The sequence below is a fragment of the Phalacrocorax carbo genome, chromosome 3 (genome assembly GCF_963921805.1).
Source record: "Phalacrocorax carbo chromosome 3, bPhaCar2.1, whole genome shotgun sequence".
In the NCBI taxonomy this organism is placed as follows: domain Eukaryota; kingdom Metazoa; phylum Chordata; class Aves; order Suliformes; family Phalacrocoracidae; genus Phalacrocorax; species Phalacrocorax carbo.
Genome location: NC_087515.1, coordinates 128,033,727 through 128,048,193, shown reverse-complemented (window position 1 = coordinate 128,048,193; position 14,467 = coordinate 128,033,727). Strand labels below are relative to the sequence as shown.

Below are 14,467 nucleotides of genomic sequence, written 5' to 3'. Positions count from 1 at the left end.
TCGGACGCTGCACCCCACGGAGGAGACCGGTGTCAGCACCCGCCTTTTTGAGCCCGGGGAAGCGTGAGTAATTCGGGGCTGCTTTTTTGGCAACGGCTGCCGAGAAGCAGAAGCTGGGGGGACAAAGGCCGCGCCGGCGGGAGCTGGCGACCGCTCCCGCTGGAACGCATGAGCTCACGCTGGCTCGCGCCAGCTCCCGGCGCTGGCACCGCTCGCTTCCCGAGCGCCTCGCCTCCGACGGCGGGCGCCCGCGCAGGGCAGGCTGCCGCTTGCCTTGGGGTCCCCTTTGGGGCCCCCGCGCCGGGCAATGCTGCCGCGGCAAAGAGCTCCTTCCACCTCTTGCACCCTCCCTGCAAACCCCTCTACACCTTCCCGCTACCCGATAGTTCATTTCTGAGTCTCCCGCCTGCTGCTCTCCCTCCTCCCTTCTCAGCTGCCTTCGATCGATTTTGCTCTTTTTGCAAAGTACCTTTAATCTGGCCTCTTAATAAATTCTCGTTTGACTCTCATCTGATGATCTCCTGAATCCTCTTAATAAATTCCCCTCGCCTGGGACGGCCGAGGCAGCGTGACTTGTCTCACCTTGCCGGGCCACACGTCCCTGCCGGTGCCTCAGCATGGGCCACCAGCTCTCCCTGCAAAGCAGCTGGAGAGCCCCCCCCGCCGCGATCCCATTAGCCAAGGAGCCAGGTCCCCTCCGCCTCCTGCAGCTCCTCAGTAATCATCTCACCTCCAGAAATGGGACTTTAGAGTATTTTCAGGATTAATGCACGTTCCTAGGCCTGGGAGAGGAGCAAAGGTCCGCGTTCCCAATCCACCACCCTCATCCTGATGAATGAAGCTGAAGAGCAGACACAGCACGGATCCCATCAATAATAATTGCATAATTAAATCTAACGCCTTCCCTCTCACCTAACATGACCTCTTCTTCCAGAAGTAGGAGATTTTTAAGGCCTCACCTAAAGAAAGGAGCAGCGGGAGAGAGGCGAAGACCCGGGGCACCTGCCAGGAGAGGGGACCTGGGCGACCCATCGGTCCCACGGCAGGAGGGCACCAGCACAGCCCAGACAGGGAAAGCAAGAACGTTGCTCAACCCAAAGTCACATCAGCACATCAGGGCAGGATCCCACCGTGGCCCAGCAGAAGGACGGGGCTTCCTACAGAGCAGTGCCTCCAGCTGAGACTCTCTGATGTCTAGTAAAAGGGCTGAGCTCCCTGCAGCAGGGCACTGAAAGGGTCTCGCTTACTCTGCTTGCAGGAAACCAAAACAAACTTTCCTTCCCCAAACCTTCTCTCGGTTTTGCCCAGCCCAGACAGGCACAGGCAGGGAGACCATAAATACTTAAAAAAGCAGAGTAAAAATGACACAGACCTGGAGGAAAGAGGAAGATTTTCCTTTGTTTTATTTCCCCCTGCCAAGGGCTCTCCAGAAAGCAACAAACCCAAGTCTGGTCCTGACGCCAGGGCTGAAATCAGCCCTGTGCTTGGTCTATATGGGAGCCCCCCAGACCCTCACAGCACCAAACCCTAACGCTGGGGCTAGCAACGACACCCCCCCAGCCAGGCCACCCGACAAGGGTGACAGACATTTCTTCTTCCAGACACTGGTTTCCTTTAGCACCCACCAGACCGACCCCAGGCACCTCGTGCCCCTGCACCAGCCCTGCAGCCACAGCTCCAGCCCCGAGCAAGGCACCGACCGGCGGCGTCCCTCCCCCTGAGGACAAAACCCCGCAGCCGCAACGCATTCCTCCAGCCCAGGCTGGCACAAGGTATTTAAAAAATAGAAGGATGACGCTGAAGGTCACCAGCAGCCAGACTGGCTTCCCCCTCCCAGGAGATCCAACCCAGCAACTGGGGAAAAGCAAAGCGGGGGGGAAGGTACCTGCTCCGGCCACGTGCAGCATCTCCCAGGAGCAGGCAGGGCCGGCGGCACAGAGCCGCAGCGCGGGGCCGAGAGCCCAGGTGGTCAAAGCCATCGTCTCCGGAGCAAACTGGGGGGCTCAGGGTGCCGGGTATCGCTCTCCTCCTCACCGAGCGGCGGCCGGCCCAGCGGCAGCATCGCTGCAGGGGATGCTCAGCCGAGCGAGCGGGAGCAGCCGTTTAAATAAATAAGGGAGCTTTCAGCACGGCTGCTGAGTCACCGAGGCAGCTCCGATGGCAGCTGGGAACGGCGCTGGCTTTGCTCTGCCGGCACCTCACCGGTACGCGGGGGCGGCCGGGGAGCTGGGCATTTCGGAGGACCCCAGAGGGTGGGGAACGGGGGCGGTTTTTCAAGGTCCCTCGAGCCCAAAGCTCTCTGGTTCGGCACATGAAGCATCGCTCGCTTGCAGGCAGCGCTAGCAAGGGGCAAGGCTCAGCAGGTCGGAGCTGACCCCAAAACAGCATCCAGGGATGCGACAGACACGCGAGCACGGGCCCGCGCGGTGCGTCACGCTCTCCTCCTGCTGGCAGCCTGCTGCTGTGGGAACCAAGGACATGGATTTTCTTAAAGGTCAGGTAAATTGAGGCATGGAAAAACATGACTCAACCCGTTTCCCTGTGGAGGGAATAAGGTGGGAAAGTCGGGAGCAGCATCGGCTCCCACAGCTACCCATGACACGTGTGTCACCCCCGTCTTGCACCCGCCTGTGGCACCCCCGTGGCATTTATCGGGCTCTTCACCGCCACTCGCAGACATGGCAGGTCACATCTGTGCTCTCACCGGGGGGCAAAGCGAGCTAAAAGGGTCTTTTGCTTTAATAGTTCAGCTCCGAGAAAGTCGATCTAATTGGGGATAATTATAGTCTTTCAGTCCCAGTGACTGTGGCTTGCTAGCAGAACCCCCACTTAGCTGCTCCAATGCTGGCTTGAGCCCCGAGGCTTCCAGATAAACTCATTGCATGTGTTTCCAGGAGGGGGTTTCACTGCTACCAGCTGTAACTGGGGTTTTTGGGACTGAGTATGGCCGGCTGAGAACGGGACACAGGCCCAGCTCACCTCCCAGCACAACCACACGCTCTCCCACCAGTGCTCTGACCATAAGCCTTTCCTCATTAATCCCCTCCCCTGTCCCCTTTTTAATGGCATCCTGGCAATAAGCACGGCTGGAAAACCTTATGGCCATATTATTTGAGGCCTGGAATTCACTTAATAAGGGCACTCCAACTGATTGCAAATAAATCTTAATTAAATCACGCAAAAGCCCTCATTGAACCTAATATCCCATGAAGGTCACTCTTAACCCAAAGCAAAAACACCAGCCTGAAGGTGGGGGGGGGGAGGTACCAGCAGCCCAGCGTTGTCTTCTGCTGAGCCCTGCACCAAACCAGAGCCCTTTCCCTAATCCGCTTAGCAAAATCTCATTTTGATCTCGTCTCAGCTGATGTGAGTCTCCTTCATACCCATCCACTGACTCTCTCAGGACTTTGGCACCCGGTGGGCGAGCCTGCCCGAGGAAAAGGATGAAATCTCCCTGCGACGCATCGGAAATCTCACTGAGCAGTATTCAAGTTGGCCCAGAGACCCCTTAGTCCTATTTTCCACCCACTCCAGGGTGGGCAGAGGGATGGAGCGAGAAGCCCCAGCCCGTGGGAGGTGAGGGGAAAATATCAGGGAAGGCAAGAAACAAGTGATGCTGGCAGGGAGCAGGGACAGGCTCGGTACCGTGAGGGATGGGGGAGAGGTAAGGCACAACTTGCAGCTCCCCCTCCTCCCCGAAAGCTGTTCCAAGTGGAAAGCTGATAGCCATAAGCGAGCGTGGCTGAGAGCTCCCCCGAGGGAAAGGCTCGCTCAGGTGCTCCTCTGAGCTTCCGTCACCAATTTAAGAGGCAGAAAAACCTAAGTTAAAATCCAGCTTCTGCACCAGCCAGCCTCCATTTGCCTCTGCACCCCCACAGAGCCAGGGCAGATCCTGATGTAAATCAGCACAACTCCGCAGGCCGGCAGAGCTGTAAAGCAAGCCAGTAAATCTCTCTAATTGCATTTAAGAGAGCCAAATGCACTGGGCACCAATTAAAACTGTGGCCCAACACTCTCCTTGCAGCGTGCTGTGCGGGGAATGGGGTGAGGACAGCAAGGTGCCCATGCCCTGGCAGGGGGAGGCAACAGCAGCCCCCAAAAATCACCGAATCATGGAATCATTAAGGTTGGAAAAGACCTCCAGGATCATCAAGTCCAACCCCCAGCCCAACACCCCCAGGCCTCCTAAACCATGGCCCCAAGTGCCACGGCTGCACGGTGTTTGAACCCCCCCAGGGACGGTGACTCCCCCTCCTCTCTGGGCAGCCTGTGCCAGGGCCTGACCCCTCCGGCAGGGAAGGCATTTTCCCTCACACCCAACCTAAACCTCCCCTGACGCAGCCTGGGGCCGGTTCCTCAAGTTTGCTCTTTCCCAAGCCGGGAGGGGAGCCGGATCAAGCAGTTCAGGTCACCCCACTGCAAAGAAGAGCCTTTGTAAATAAGTTGCCATGAGAAGATGGGGGACCCTGTGTGGTTGCATTAAGCCGCTACCACCTTTAGTAGAAGAGGCAGAGCTGGGGAGGGGGTCAAACCCAGCCCACCCCCACAGCTCTGTAATTTGGAGCAATGCCCTGATGTTAATTCATAGTTCCTGACCTTGCTGAAGGGTTTGGGCTGCACGGCCAGGGCTTTTTCCCTTCCCTGCTCATTAATCACCGCTCATCCAAGTGTCCTTCGGTAAGAGCCAGCATCTGCAGAGGGGGTGTTATAAAAGCTGACAGCTCATCTGCGAGCAGAGACACTTTCGAGGATGTTGCAGAAGACCCAAACCTCTAAGGGCAAGCACAAGCCAGCGCTGATCACAGGGAGCTGCATTTCTTGATGCCGGCACGAAGGGACAGCGAAATATTTCGAGGCACCGACAGCGAAGGAAGAGCAGAGACGCTCAGGACTGGCGAGCCAAGGCTGCCGGGGCCAGGACGTATTTCTCACGTTGCCGAGCGGGATGGACAGGAGCATGCCGGAGAAGGGAACCGCTCTCCCAGACGTCGCCCGCGGCCCGCCCGGAGCCGACAGCGCAAAGCCTTTTAGCCTAGCAATTAAATTCGCAGCTTCCCCCTGGCACTCCTCCACGCGCCGCTCTCGCCTCGCCTCCACCGACGCAGCCGAGTCTCGCCGGGGCAGACGCTGCGGCCGGGCTCGGGGGAAGCAAAGCGGCTCCAAGGCAGAGCCCCAGCGTGCGGCTCTGTGCCAGGGCTCCCCCCAGCCCACGCAGGGACCCCCCACCCACCCACAGATGGGAGCTGCTCCAGCGGCCGAATCCACACCGGTGCCAGCATGGCCGAATCCCACCTGCATTTGCCCAAACGCATTCCCTTGCATCTCCCCCCTTCCAAATGCTGACAGCTCAAGGCACGCAGGCATCAAATCCAGCTTTAACAACTCCGTGGTGAGCAGTGGGACGTAGATCAGCCCCGCTGCCAGCTTACACCAGCGACGGATTCAACCCTCCATTATTCACACTTCACTGCCCGCCCGAGCCCGCCGCTCCGACACCGCAGCGCACGTGCAAAGCTTCGTCAGCGGCCGCATTAATTAATATTTCACAGCGGCGATTAGGCTCGGGCATTAGCACCACACCAGCCCTTTTGCATGCGGGGGAAACCATCTGTTAAGGGCAGAGCTGCGCGCAGGGAGGTTTGCATCACGTACCCGGCACGCCGGCAGTGCCGATTCAAGGGGGGGAGAAGGGGAGTTAAGTGCCTTAATGGGTGCCTGGTTTCGCTGTACAAGGCATGGCAGAGGGAAAGCTGGGGGGAGGAAGAAGCTTAAATAGCAGGAAATTCACTCAAACTCTGGCCTCGACGCAGCTCCTTGGTACAAGACCTTCCCCAGTTGTCCCACGGACACGGTGTGTCTGGTCCACGCAATGTAGGTGGGGAAGCTCTGACGGAGGCAGGCGTCCACCCAGCATCAGAGCTGGCCTCTGAAAACTGCTTAATTCAGAGCTTGGGTCATTTTGCAAGGCCAGGGCCTTGCCCCACGCAGCGCAGAGCCGGATGCGACGGAAGGGCCAAGGACACGGGGAGGCTTGCAAGTTTGACAGGCTTTCAGAGAGAGAGAAAAAAAAAAAACCCCACACGCAAACCCTCCACCCTGTTTTGCATGTTCAACAAAAAACACAAGGACCTTTGCGAGATGCTGACCACACACGTTTCGGCGGTTTCCCATTTCCCCACGATACGCCACCTCAAACCCCACAGCCGGTTTTAGTTTTTGGCAGAAAATATGACTGAACGCCCTCATGTTCGGTCTGGAACAGGCTGCCCAGAGAGGCTGTGGGGTCCCTTCCCTGGAGACATTCACCCCCCGCCTGGACGTGGCCCTGTGCCCCTGCTCTGGGGGTGCCTGCTCCAGCAGGGGTGGGACGGGGTGAGCTCCAGAGGGCCCTTCCAACCCCCACCGGTCTGGGATTCTGTGATTTACAGAGAGACAGAAATGTGATGGGACCAGCCACAGCCACGCTTTCTCTCCACCTTTCTCGGTTGTTTGCAGTCGCTGCGGAGGGGGAGCAACTCCAGTCCCCAAGGCAGAGCGACCCGTGACGGAGCTACAGCGCTGCAGAGGGTTCAGCGGGGAGCGGAGCATCTCTGGAAGCGCGTTTTCTTGTGCAATTACTGATTGCGCAAGAAATTACCAGAGCCCTTAAGTGGTTGGGCTTGATGAGGTTGGAGGCGAGCAATGCCAGCTCCTGGCCTGGCACAATCCCCTCTAGCACTTGCTCCAGGCAGAGGAGTTCCCATCTTCAAATGCAGGGGTCAAATTCTGCCCAGACACGGCAATGCTCTCTGGAAACCCAACAGGAAAAAAGCCCTGGACTTGGCCATAGCCATTGAGGTTTAATGTAAACACTTGTGAGAGCCATGACCGAGCGGCTCAGGAAAGCCCCCAGCGCCGCCGGCACCACAAACAGCCCCTTTTCCTCTACGAGCACTGAATTAATTTGCAGATCATTTAGTTAAAAAGCATAGAAGGAAAAAAAAAAAAAAGCCAAAAAAAGAAGCTTAATTGCATTTCACATTCCCCTGCTGAGCCATCCCGTCCCACCAAGCGCTATTTATTTAGCGCAAAACCCATCCGTTTCTGCGGCTGCTGGCTGTGACTCAGTGGCACGCTGGCAGCCCCAGACGGCTCGCAGGGACCTTGCTGACGCCCACCACCGACAACGCCTTCTCCCTGGGTAGCCGAAAAACCTCATTTCCCCTGCTCCAGCTGCTGCTGGAGAGAAAAAAAAAAAAAAAAGGAACCTTCTCTATTTCCAGCTCCGCTGGCATGGGAGGAGACAGCCCGTGCCGGCGACCAGAAAGCAAAGCGAGGGAAACAAGCTGCGGTGAGCGGCTGCGGGGCCGGACGGTTGGCATGCGGCTCCCAAAGGCTTGCTGCCGCAGCTCCGGCACGCGCTGCCTTCCCAGCGGCTGCCGAAAGTACGGCGGGGACTTGCAGACAAGCCCCACCGGGGACCCCCCCCCCCACATGGAAATGTTAACTCCATCCCATCTCTGCTCTCCCCCTACCTCTCCTTCCAGCCGTGTCCCTGCTCCTGGAGCGCTTTCAGCCCGACGAGCTCGCTCTGCCTTTTGCACATATTTCTGAATTAAAGCCCTGCCTCCTGGAGACGGCAGCGAAGCAGGAAGGTTGGTGGTGGCTGGATACACAAAGCGCTGGGCTTCCCCTGCAGCCGGGGCCATCGCACAGCCCCTAAGCATGGGATAACCATGCTTTTTTTTGCCCGCCAAAGCCTGAGAGCAGCACCCCAGCTCCTGCAGCGTGAATTCTCCTGTGGAGCCGCTAATCCCCAAGCCAGGCTCAGCACAGCCAGCTCCCACCGGAGGCAGGGGCGCCAGCCTGAAGGTTCAGCCCAAAAAACTGTGCTTTGTATGACATGAGCCATCCAGGCCGGCGCATCCATGGTCGAAGCTCAGCTCTCCCGTTTTTACCGGTGATGCAAAAGGAAACCGAAGCCGGGCTGAAAAGGGGCGCAGACCCCCAGCAGCCCTGCTCCGCGTGCACGGCCACGGCCCCACGCCACGAGCCACGGTGTGCCGTGCCGAGCACGCCGCTCTTGCCTCGCACACGCAGACACCAGCTCAGCGCAAGGCGCCAGCGCTGCGGGGTTAGAGGGGATGCACAGGGTGGCCTGTGCCCCGCTCCGTGCTGTCCCTCCAACCGCCTCCCAGGGAGGCAGCAGGTCTCCCCCATAACGGAGCAAGTGTTTGTCCGGTCCACAGAGGAAAAAATCCATCCCCAGCCACCCATCTAACCCTTCCCCCAGGTCAATAGACAGTTAAAAGAGAGATTAAAAAGATACCAATAATCCTGTGCATTCCTAAAGCACCTTTCATCCAAAGTATCCCACAGAGCTTTCCAGCTCCTGGATGCTTTCCAGGACGATGAGCCGCAGCAACGCCTGGCCACGAGCGCTACCAAGGGAAGGGACCAGCCTGGCTTTTGTCCTCAAAGTCACATTCAGGTCCCCAAAGATGCTCTGCCCTTCCCCACCCTAAGGAAACGCCAAGTATTTTGGAGCAGAGGCTTCCCCAAGATGCAAGGAGCGATGTAACCTGTGGGTAAGAGGAGCTGTGGCCTGATGTGGCATTGCCGTTCCCCACGGGCAGGACAGGCTGGCCACTGAGCCAGGACCCCAGGGGACAACCAGAACATGTCACAGCCCTCGGGCCAGATCACCAAACTGACACCAGGGGGGCCGGCAGGACCCACGGCTCAGCTCTCCCCCAGGTTTGCAGAGGGGCTGGGGTTCCCTGCAGTTCCCCGTCAAAGCAAATTATTAGGTGCTCCAGGCTGCTGCGAACTGCTTGGATTAACAGCTCCCCGCAAATTCCTGCTTGCTGGCAGCACAAATTGCCAAAAGAAAACCCCCCAAAAATCAACGCAAGCCGCAACGTGGATGCAAAAGCCCTGAGCAAGGGCGGGCGCTCAGATGGAAAGGGCACCAGCAGGAGCATTTGGGCATCGGGGCCGGCTGTCCTGCAATGAGAGCATCGCTGGCACCCCACGCCAGACAGACGGGTCCTGTGGTCTGAGCGGGCGAGGGAATCCCGGCGCTGGGGGGCTGCAGAGGGGCCGGCGTCCCCAGGGCACGCAGCAGCATCACCGCAGGCTGCCACAGCCAGGGAGGGGAGGGAAGCATCCCCCTCGTTTTGCGGGTGGAAAAATACCAGCTGGGAGACCTGAATGACTCAATGGAGGCCACGGAGGAGTCAGCACCCTGACGAGGAGAGGAAAGGAACAGAACCCGCGTGTCCTGCCTCAGCTTCCTTCCCCCTGGCCCCACTAGATAAAAACGCGCTCCCCAAGCCCACCGGCTCCACTCTTTTCCCCGCAGGAGGCAGGTGCTGTATCCCAACACATCTCAGGACCTCCCGTCTGTGTGCACCACACCGAGCCCCAGAACGAGCACCCCCATCACCCCAGAAGGGGGCCAGCACCCTGCCCACCCATCTCCCTCCTGCCGCATCCCACCATGCACTCACTCACCCCCGGCACCACAGCACCTCGCAGAGAGGGGGTTCAGCTGGCGGCACCAAAGAGACCCCGCAGCCCTCGGGCTGGGCTCGGAGCCCCCGAGGAAGGGCAGCGGTCAGGGGTTCCCTCCTCCGCGGTGCTCGCCCCGCGCCCAGGGAAGGATGCTCTGGCAGCGAGGATTTAAGAGCCACCCGGCCACCCCCCGGCCCTTCCCAAAAGCTCCCAGCAGCTTAGCGAGGCCCCGCTGCCCCGGGCGGGGGGGGGGCTGCCAGCTGCTCCACCAGCTGCTCCCCATTACGCACGTGGCATCACCCCGCCGCGCTTCCCAGCCGGGGATGCAGGACCCCATATGCCCGCCCTGCACGGTGGGGTGACAACAGTGACAGCGTGGGGGTCAACGGCGATCCCCGAACACGGAGCATGGGCCTATATGGGGCTGAGGGCCACCCTATGCCAGCGACCAGGCAGCTCCCCAGTATCGCAAAGGGCGGTCACATATAGGACCAAGATCCCCCGTGATCCTGGAGGGGGGTGTGACACTCCCCCCGCCAGCCCCAAAGTAACCAGGTAGAGCTGAAGAGCCCCATAGAGCACCCACGACTTCCCCACCCCAAGGACTGGGTGATCCCCCAGCAGTATGGGGGTAACTGGTCCTATAGAGAAGCAAGGTCCTCCCAGCCCTGGAGAACGGGTGACCCCCAGGAACCCGGTTTGGGGGGATGGTTAATGGCCAGTAGTACCCCAAAAACAGGGCAAAGCCCCGGTGATAAAGGGGGCATTTACAGTCCTTCATGGGACTACGGTGTGTGTCCCAGCCCCAAAGAGGGGGACACCCTCCACAAAATGGGGGGGGGGCCCCCCCCAAACCCGAAGAGATGTCACCCGCAGTAACCAGGGAGATGCACAGCTCTGTGTAGGACCAAGGACCCCCCCAAACCCAAAGAGGGGATGACCCCCAGCAACTTAGGGGGTGCACTGCCCTGCAAAAGACCAAGCCCCCCTCAACCCCAAAGAGGGATCACTCCCCAGTAAATGGGGGGTGCACAGCTGTCTATAGGACAGAGGTGCCCCCCACCCCAAAAGAAGGGCTACCCCCCAGTAAGTGAGGGGGTGCACAGCCCTATAAAGAACGAGGTGCCCCGACCCCGGGAAGGGGTGAGCCCCTAACCGGGCCCGGGGATGCGCAGCCCTGCCCCGCCGCGGGGACGTGCCCAAATCCCGGGGGAAACGGGGGACACGCAAGTCCCCGGACCGACACCGGCCCCGACACCGGCTCAGGCCCGGCGCCGCCCCGGCGTGCTCGTCCCCGGCGGGCACTCACCGTACATGGCCGCTGCCGCCGCCCCGGCTCGGCTCGGCTCGGCTCGGCTCGGCTCGGCTCGGCTCGGCCCGGCTCGGCTCGGCCCGGCCCGGCCCGGCTCGGCTCGGCTCGGCTCGGCCCGGCTCGGCCCGGCTCGGCTCGGCTCGGCCCGGCTCGGCCCGGCTTGGCTCGGCTCGGCCCGGCCCGGCTCGGCCCGGCTCGGCCCGGCTGCAGGCGGCGGTGCCCGGCCCGGCTCTGCCCCACCGAGCGGCGCCGGCCGGGGGCGGCACCGGGGGGGCGGCACCGGGGGGCGGCACCGCAGCGGCGGCTCCTCCCGCCGGCACGGCCGCAGCGCCCGCCCGCAGCGCGGCCCCGGGCCCCCCCCGCCCTTTCCCCACACCCCCTGCCACCCCTGCGTCCCCGCACGGTGCAAACCCCCGCCCCCGCCCCGCATCCCGCCCCACGCTGCACCCACACCCCGGCACCCCCCTGCACCCGCCCCACGCTGCACCCACACCCCGGCACCCCCCTGCACCCGCCCCACGCTGCACCCACACCCCGGCACCCCCCTGCACCCGCCCCACGCTGCACCCACACCCCGGCACCCCCCTGCACTCGCCCCACGCTGCACCCACACCCCGGCACCCCCCTGCACCCGCCCCACGCTGCACCCACACCCCGGCACCCCCCTGCACCCGCCCCACGCTGCACCCACACCCCGGCACCCCCCGGCACTCGCCCCACGCTGCACCCACACCCCACTGCACCCATCCCACACTGCACCCACACCCCGGCACCCCGCTGCACCCGCCCCACACTGCACCCACACCCCGGCACCCCCCTGCACCCACCCCACGCTGCACCCACACCCCGGCACCCCCCGGCACCCGCCCCACGCTGCACCCACACCCCGGCACCCCCCTGCACCCGCCCCACGCTGCACCCACACCCCGGCACCCCCCTGCACCCGCCCCACGCTGCACCCACACCCCGGCACCCCCCGGCACCCGCCCCACGCTGCACCCACAGCCCGGCACCCCACTGCACTCGCCCCACGCTGCACCCACACCCCGGCACCCCCCTGCACTCGCCCCACGCTGCACCCACACCCCGGCCCCCCCCTGCACCCACCCCACGCTGCACCCACACCCCGGCACCCCCCGGCACTCGCCCCACGCTGCACCCACACCCCACTGCACCCATCCCACACTGCACCCACACCCCGGCACCCCGCTGCACCCACCCCACACTGCACCCACACCCCACTGCACCCATCCCACACTGCACCCACACCCCGGCACCCCGCTGCACCCACCCCACACTGCACCCACACCCCGGCACCCCCCTGCACCCACCCCACGCTGCACCCACACCCCGGCACCCCCCGGCACTCGCCCCACGCTGCACCCACACCCCACTGCACCCATCCCACACTGCACCCACACCCCGGCACCCCGCTGCACCCACCCCACACTGCACCCACACCCCGGCACCCCCCTGCACCCACCCCACGCTGCACCCACCCCACGCTGCACCCACACCCCAGTACCCCACTGCACCCGCCCCACGCTGCACCCACCCCACGCTGCACCCACCCCACGCTGCACCCACCCCCCACCGCACCCACCCCACGCTGCACCCACACCACACTGCACCCACACCACGCTGCAGCCACACCCCAGTACCCCACTGCACCCGCCCCACGCTGCACCCACCCCACGCTGCACCCACACCCCAGTACCCCGCTGCAGCCACACCCCAGTACCCCACTGCACCCGCCCCACACTGCACCCACCCCACGCTGCACCCACACCCCAGTACCCCGCTGCACCCACCCCACGCTGCACCCACACCCAGCACCCCGCTGCACCCACCCCACGCTGCACCCGCTGCCTGCCCCCCACCGCCACGGGGCAGCCTGCCCTGGTTTTGCCCCGCATTTGGCCAGATAAGCCTGGCAGGGGGCAAAGCCACGGGGCGGTAGCAGCTCTGCCCTGCGCATCTGGGGTCTGCCAGCAAGCCAGGACCCACTCAGTTCCCCGGATCGCCCAGTTCCCCCCCCAATAACACACCAGTGAGCCCCTGAGATCCTTCCTCTGCGGGTCAGATGGCCCCAAGTCCCATGTGAGGACCCCAAACCCCAGCAGAGAGGTTCCCTTCGACAGCTTGCAGTGCCCCATGCTCGCTCTTTGCATCGTTCCTCCCAGGAATACGCGCGCCAGAGCGTTACACCAAGGTTCTTTCCCCCGTGGGGAGGAGATACTGCGTGTGCTTCCCCTGCGCCCCGCTGCCAGCCCCACGGAGCACCAGCCGTGGCATCCGCGGCCACCTGAGGGGCAACCACGAACACCGAGGCCTTTCCCTGCCAGGTGGGAGCTGCAGCAGGGCCCCAAAATACGGAGGTGTGCTGCTGCCGGCAGCAAGGGCTGCAATGGGACGGCGTAGGAAATGGAGATGGATCCAGGTCGCCTCGGCTGCTTCTAGAAAGTCCTGGAGAGTGAGATGGGGGAACTCGGACTTGCTTGGGGAGACAGGGACACCAGGGAAAGGGCTGAGGTCGTTTGGAGGGTGTGAGGAATAAGGAAGACACCTGCCCAAGGTGCATTTTAGCCGCAGTGCCTTTAGCATCGCGGAAGCGATGCAGCAACGCCCTGTAGCCGAAGGGGAAACTGAGGCAGGGAGTGACCCTGTCCAGGTTCTGGCATCGTCGGTGCCACAGGCACTGCACTTCTGCTCCGAATGCACCAGTACCCAGCCACAGGTCATGGATGTGAGTGCTGATCATCTCCCACGCTTCATCTGGCCGTGCAGTTGCTGTTGTCGCCTTCCAAAACCCACGACTCCCTCTCGGCACCACAAACGGGAACATGGAGTCCTGACCTGCCCGACACCCCAGGCAGGGAGGAGAGAGTGGGAGCCACAAGCCAGCGTGCGGAGGTGATGGTGTTCCCATCTCTGTCACTGCTGCAGCTCCTGGTCTTTGGGCTCCACTCGAGGAGGAGCCAGAGGAGGGTGGCACAAAAGGCTCCTGCATCCCCACGGCGCCGTGTGGAGGTGTTAGGGCCAGGGCACGGGGCTGCAGAAGGGCATGAAGAAGGGTATAGTGCCATATGGTACGGCATGGTGCAGCACGGTATGGCATGGCACGGCATGGTGCATTGCAGCAATGCACAGCGCAGCAAGGCACGGTACAGAGTCACAGACCAGTGGGGGCTGGAAGGGCCCTCTGGAGCTCACCCCGTCCCACCCCTGCTGGAGCAGGCACCCCCAGAGCAGGGGCACAGGGCCGCATCCAGGCGGGGGGTGAATGTCTCCAGGGAAGGGACCCCACAGCCTCTCTGGGCAGCCTGTGCCCCTGCTCTGGCACCCGCACAGGGAAGGGGTTTGTCCTCATGTTCAGGGGGAGCTTCCCGTGTTCCAGCTTGTGCCCATGGCCCCTTGGCCTGGCGTTGGGCACCACTGAAAAGAGCCTGGCCCCATCCTCCTGACACCCGCCCTTCAGATATTTATAGGCACTGATGAGATCCCCCCTCAGCCTTCTCTTCTCCAGGCTGAACAGACCCAGGTCTCTCAGCCTTTCCTCACGAGGGAGATGCTCCAGCCCCTGATCCCCTTGGCAGCTCTGCCCTGGCCTTGCTCCAGCAGTTCCCTGCCCTTCTTGCACTGGGGGGCCCAGAACTGGCC

At 62.4% G+C, this 14,467-nt stretch overlaps 1 protein-coding gene across 4 annotated transcripts in view; it reads right to left on the bottom strand.

Annotated features, from left to right (window-relative positions):
• The window catches only part of EFR3B (EFR3 homolog B), a 39,585-nt gene extending 28,505 nt beyond the window's left edge, over positions 1-11,080 (bottom strand). The window contains exon 1 of one of the 4 annotated variants that reach the window (XM_064448336.1): positions 10,805-11,080. In XM_064448336.1, coding sequence (XP_064304406.1) covers positions 10,805-10,811 — 7 coding nt within the window. In that variant the 5' untranslated portion in view covers positions 10,812-11,080. Of the gene's footprint in view, positions 1-1,885; positions 2,077-7,514; positions 7,534-10,804 lie in introns of those variants that run through there. The other 3 variants (XM_064448337.1, XM_064448334.1, XM_064448335.1) reach the window with 3 other exon arrangements.
• Positions 11,081-14,467: the final 3,387 nt, after the last annotated feature.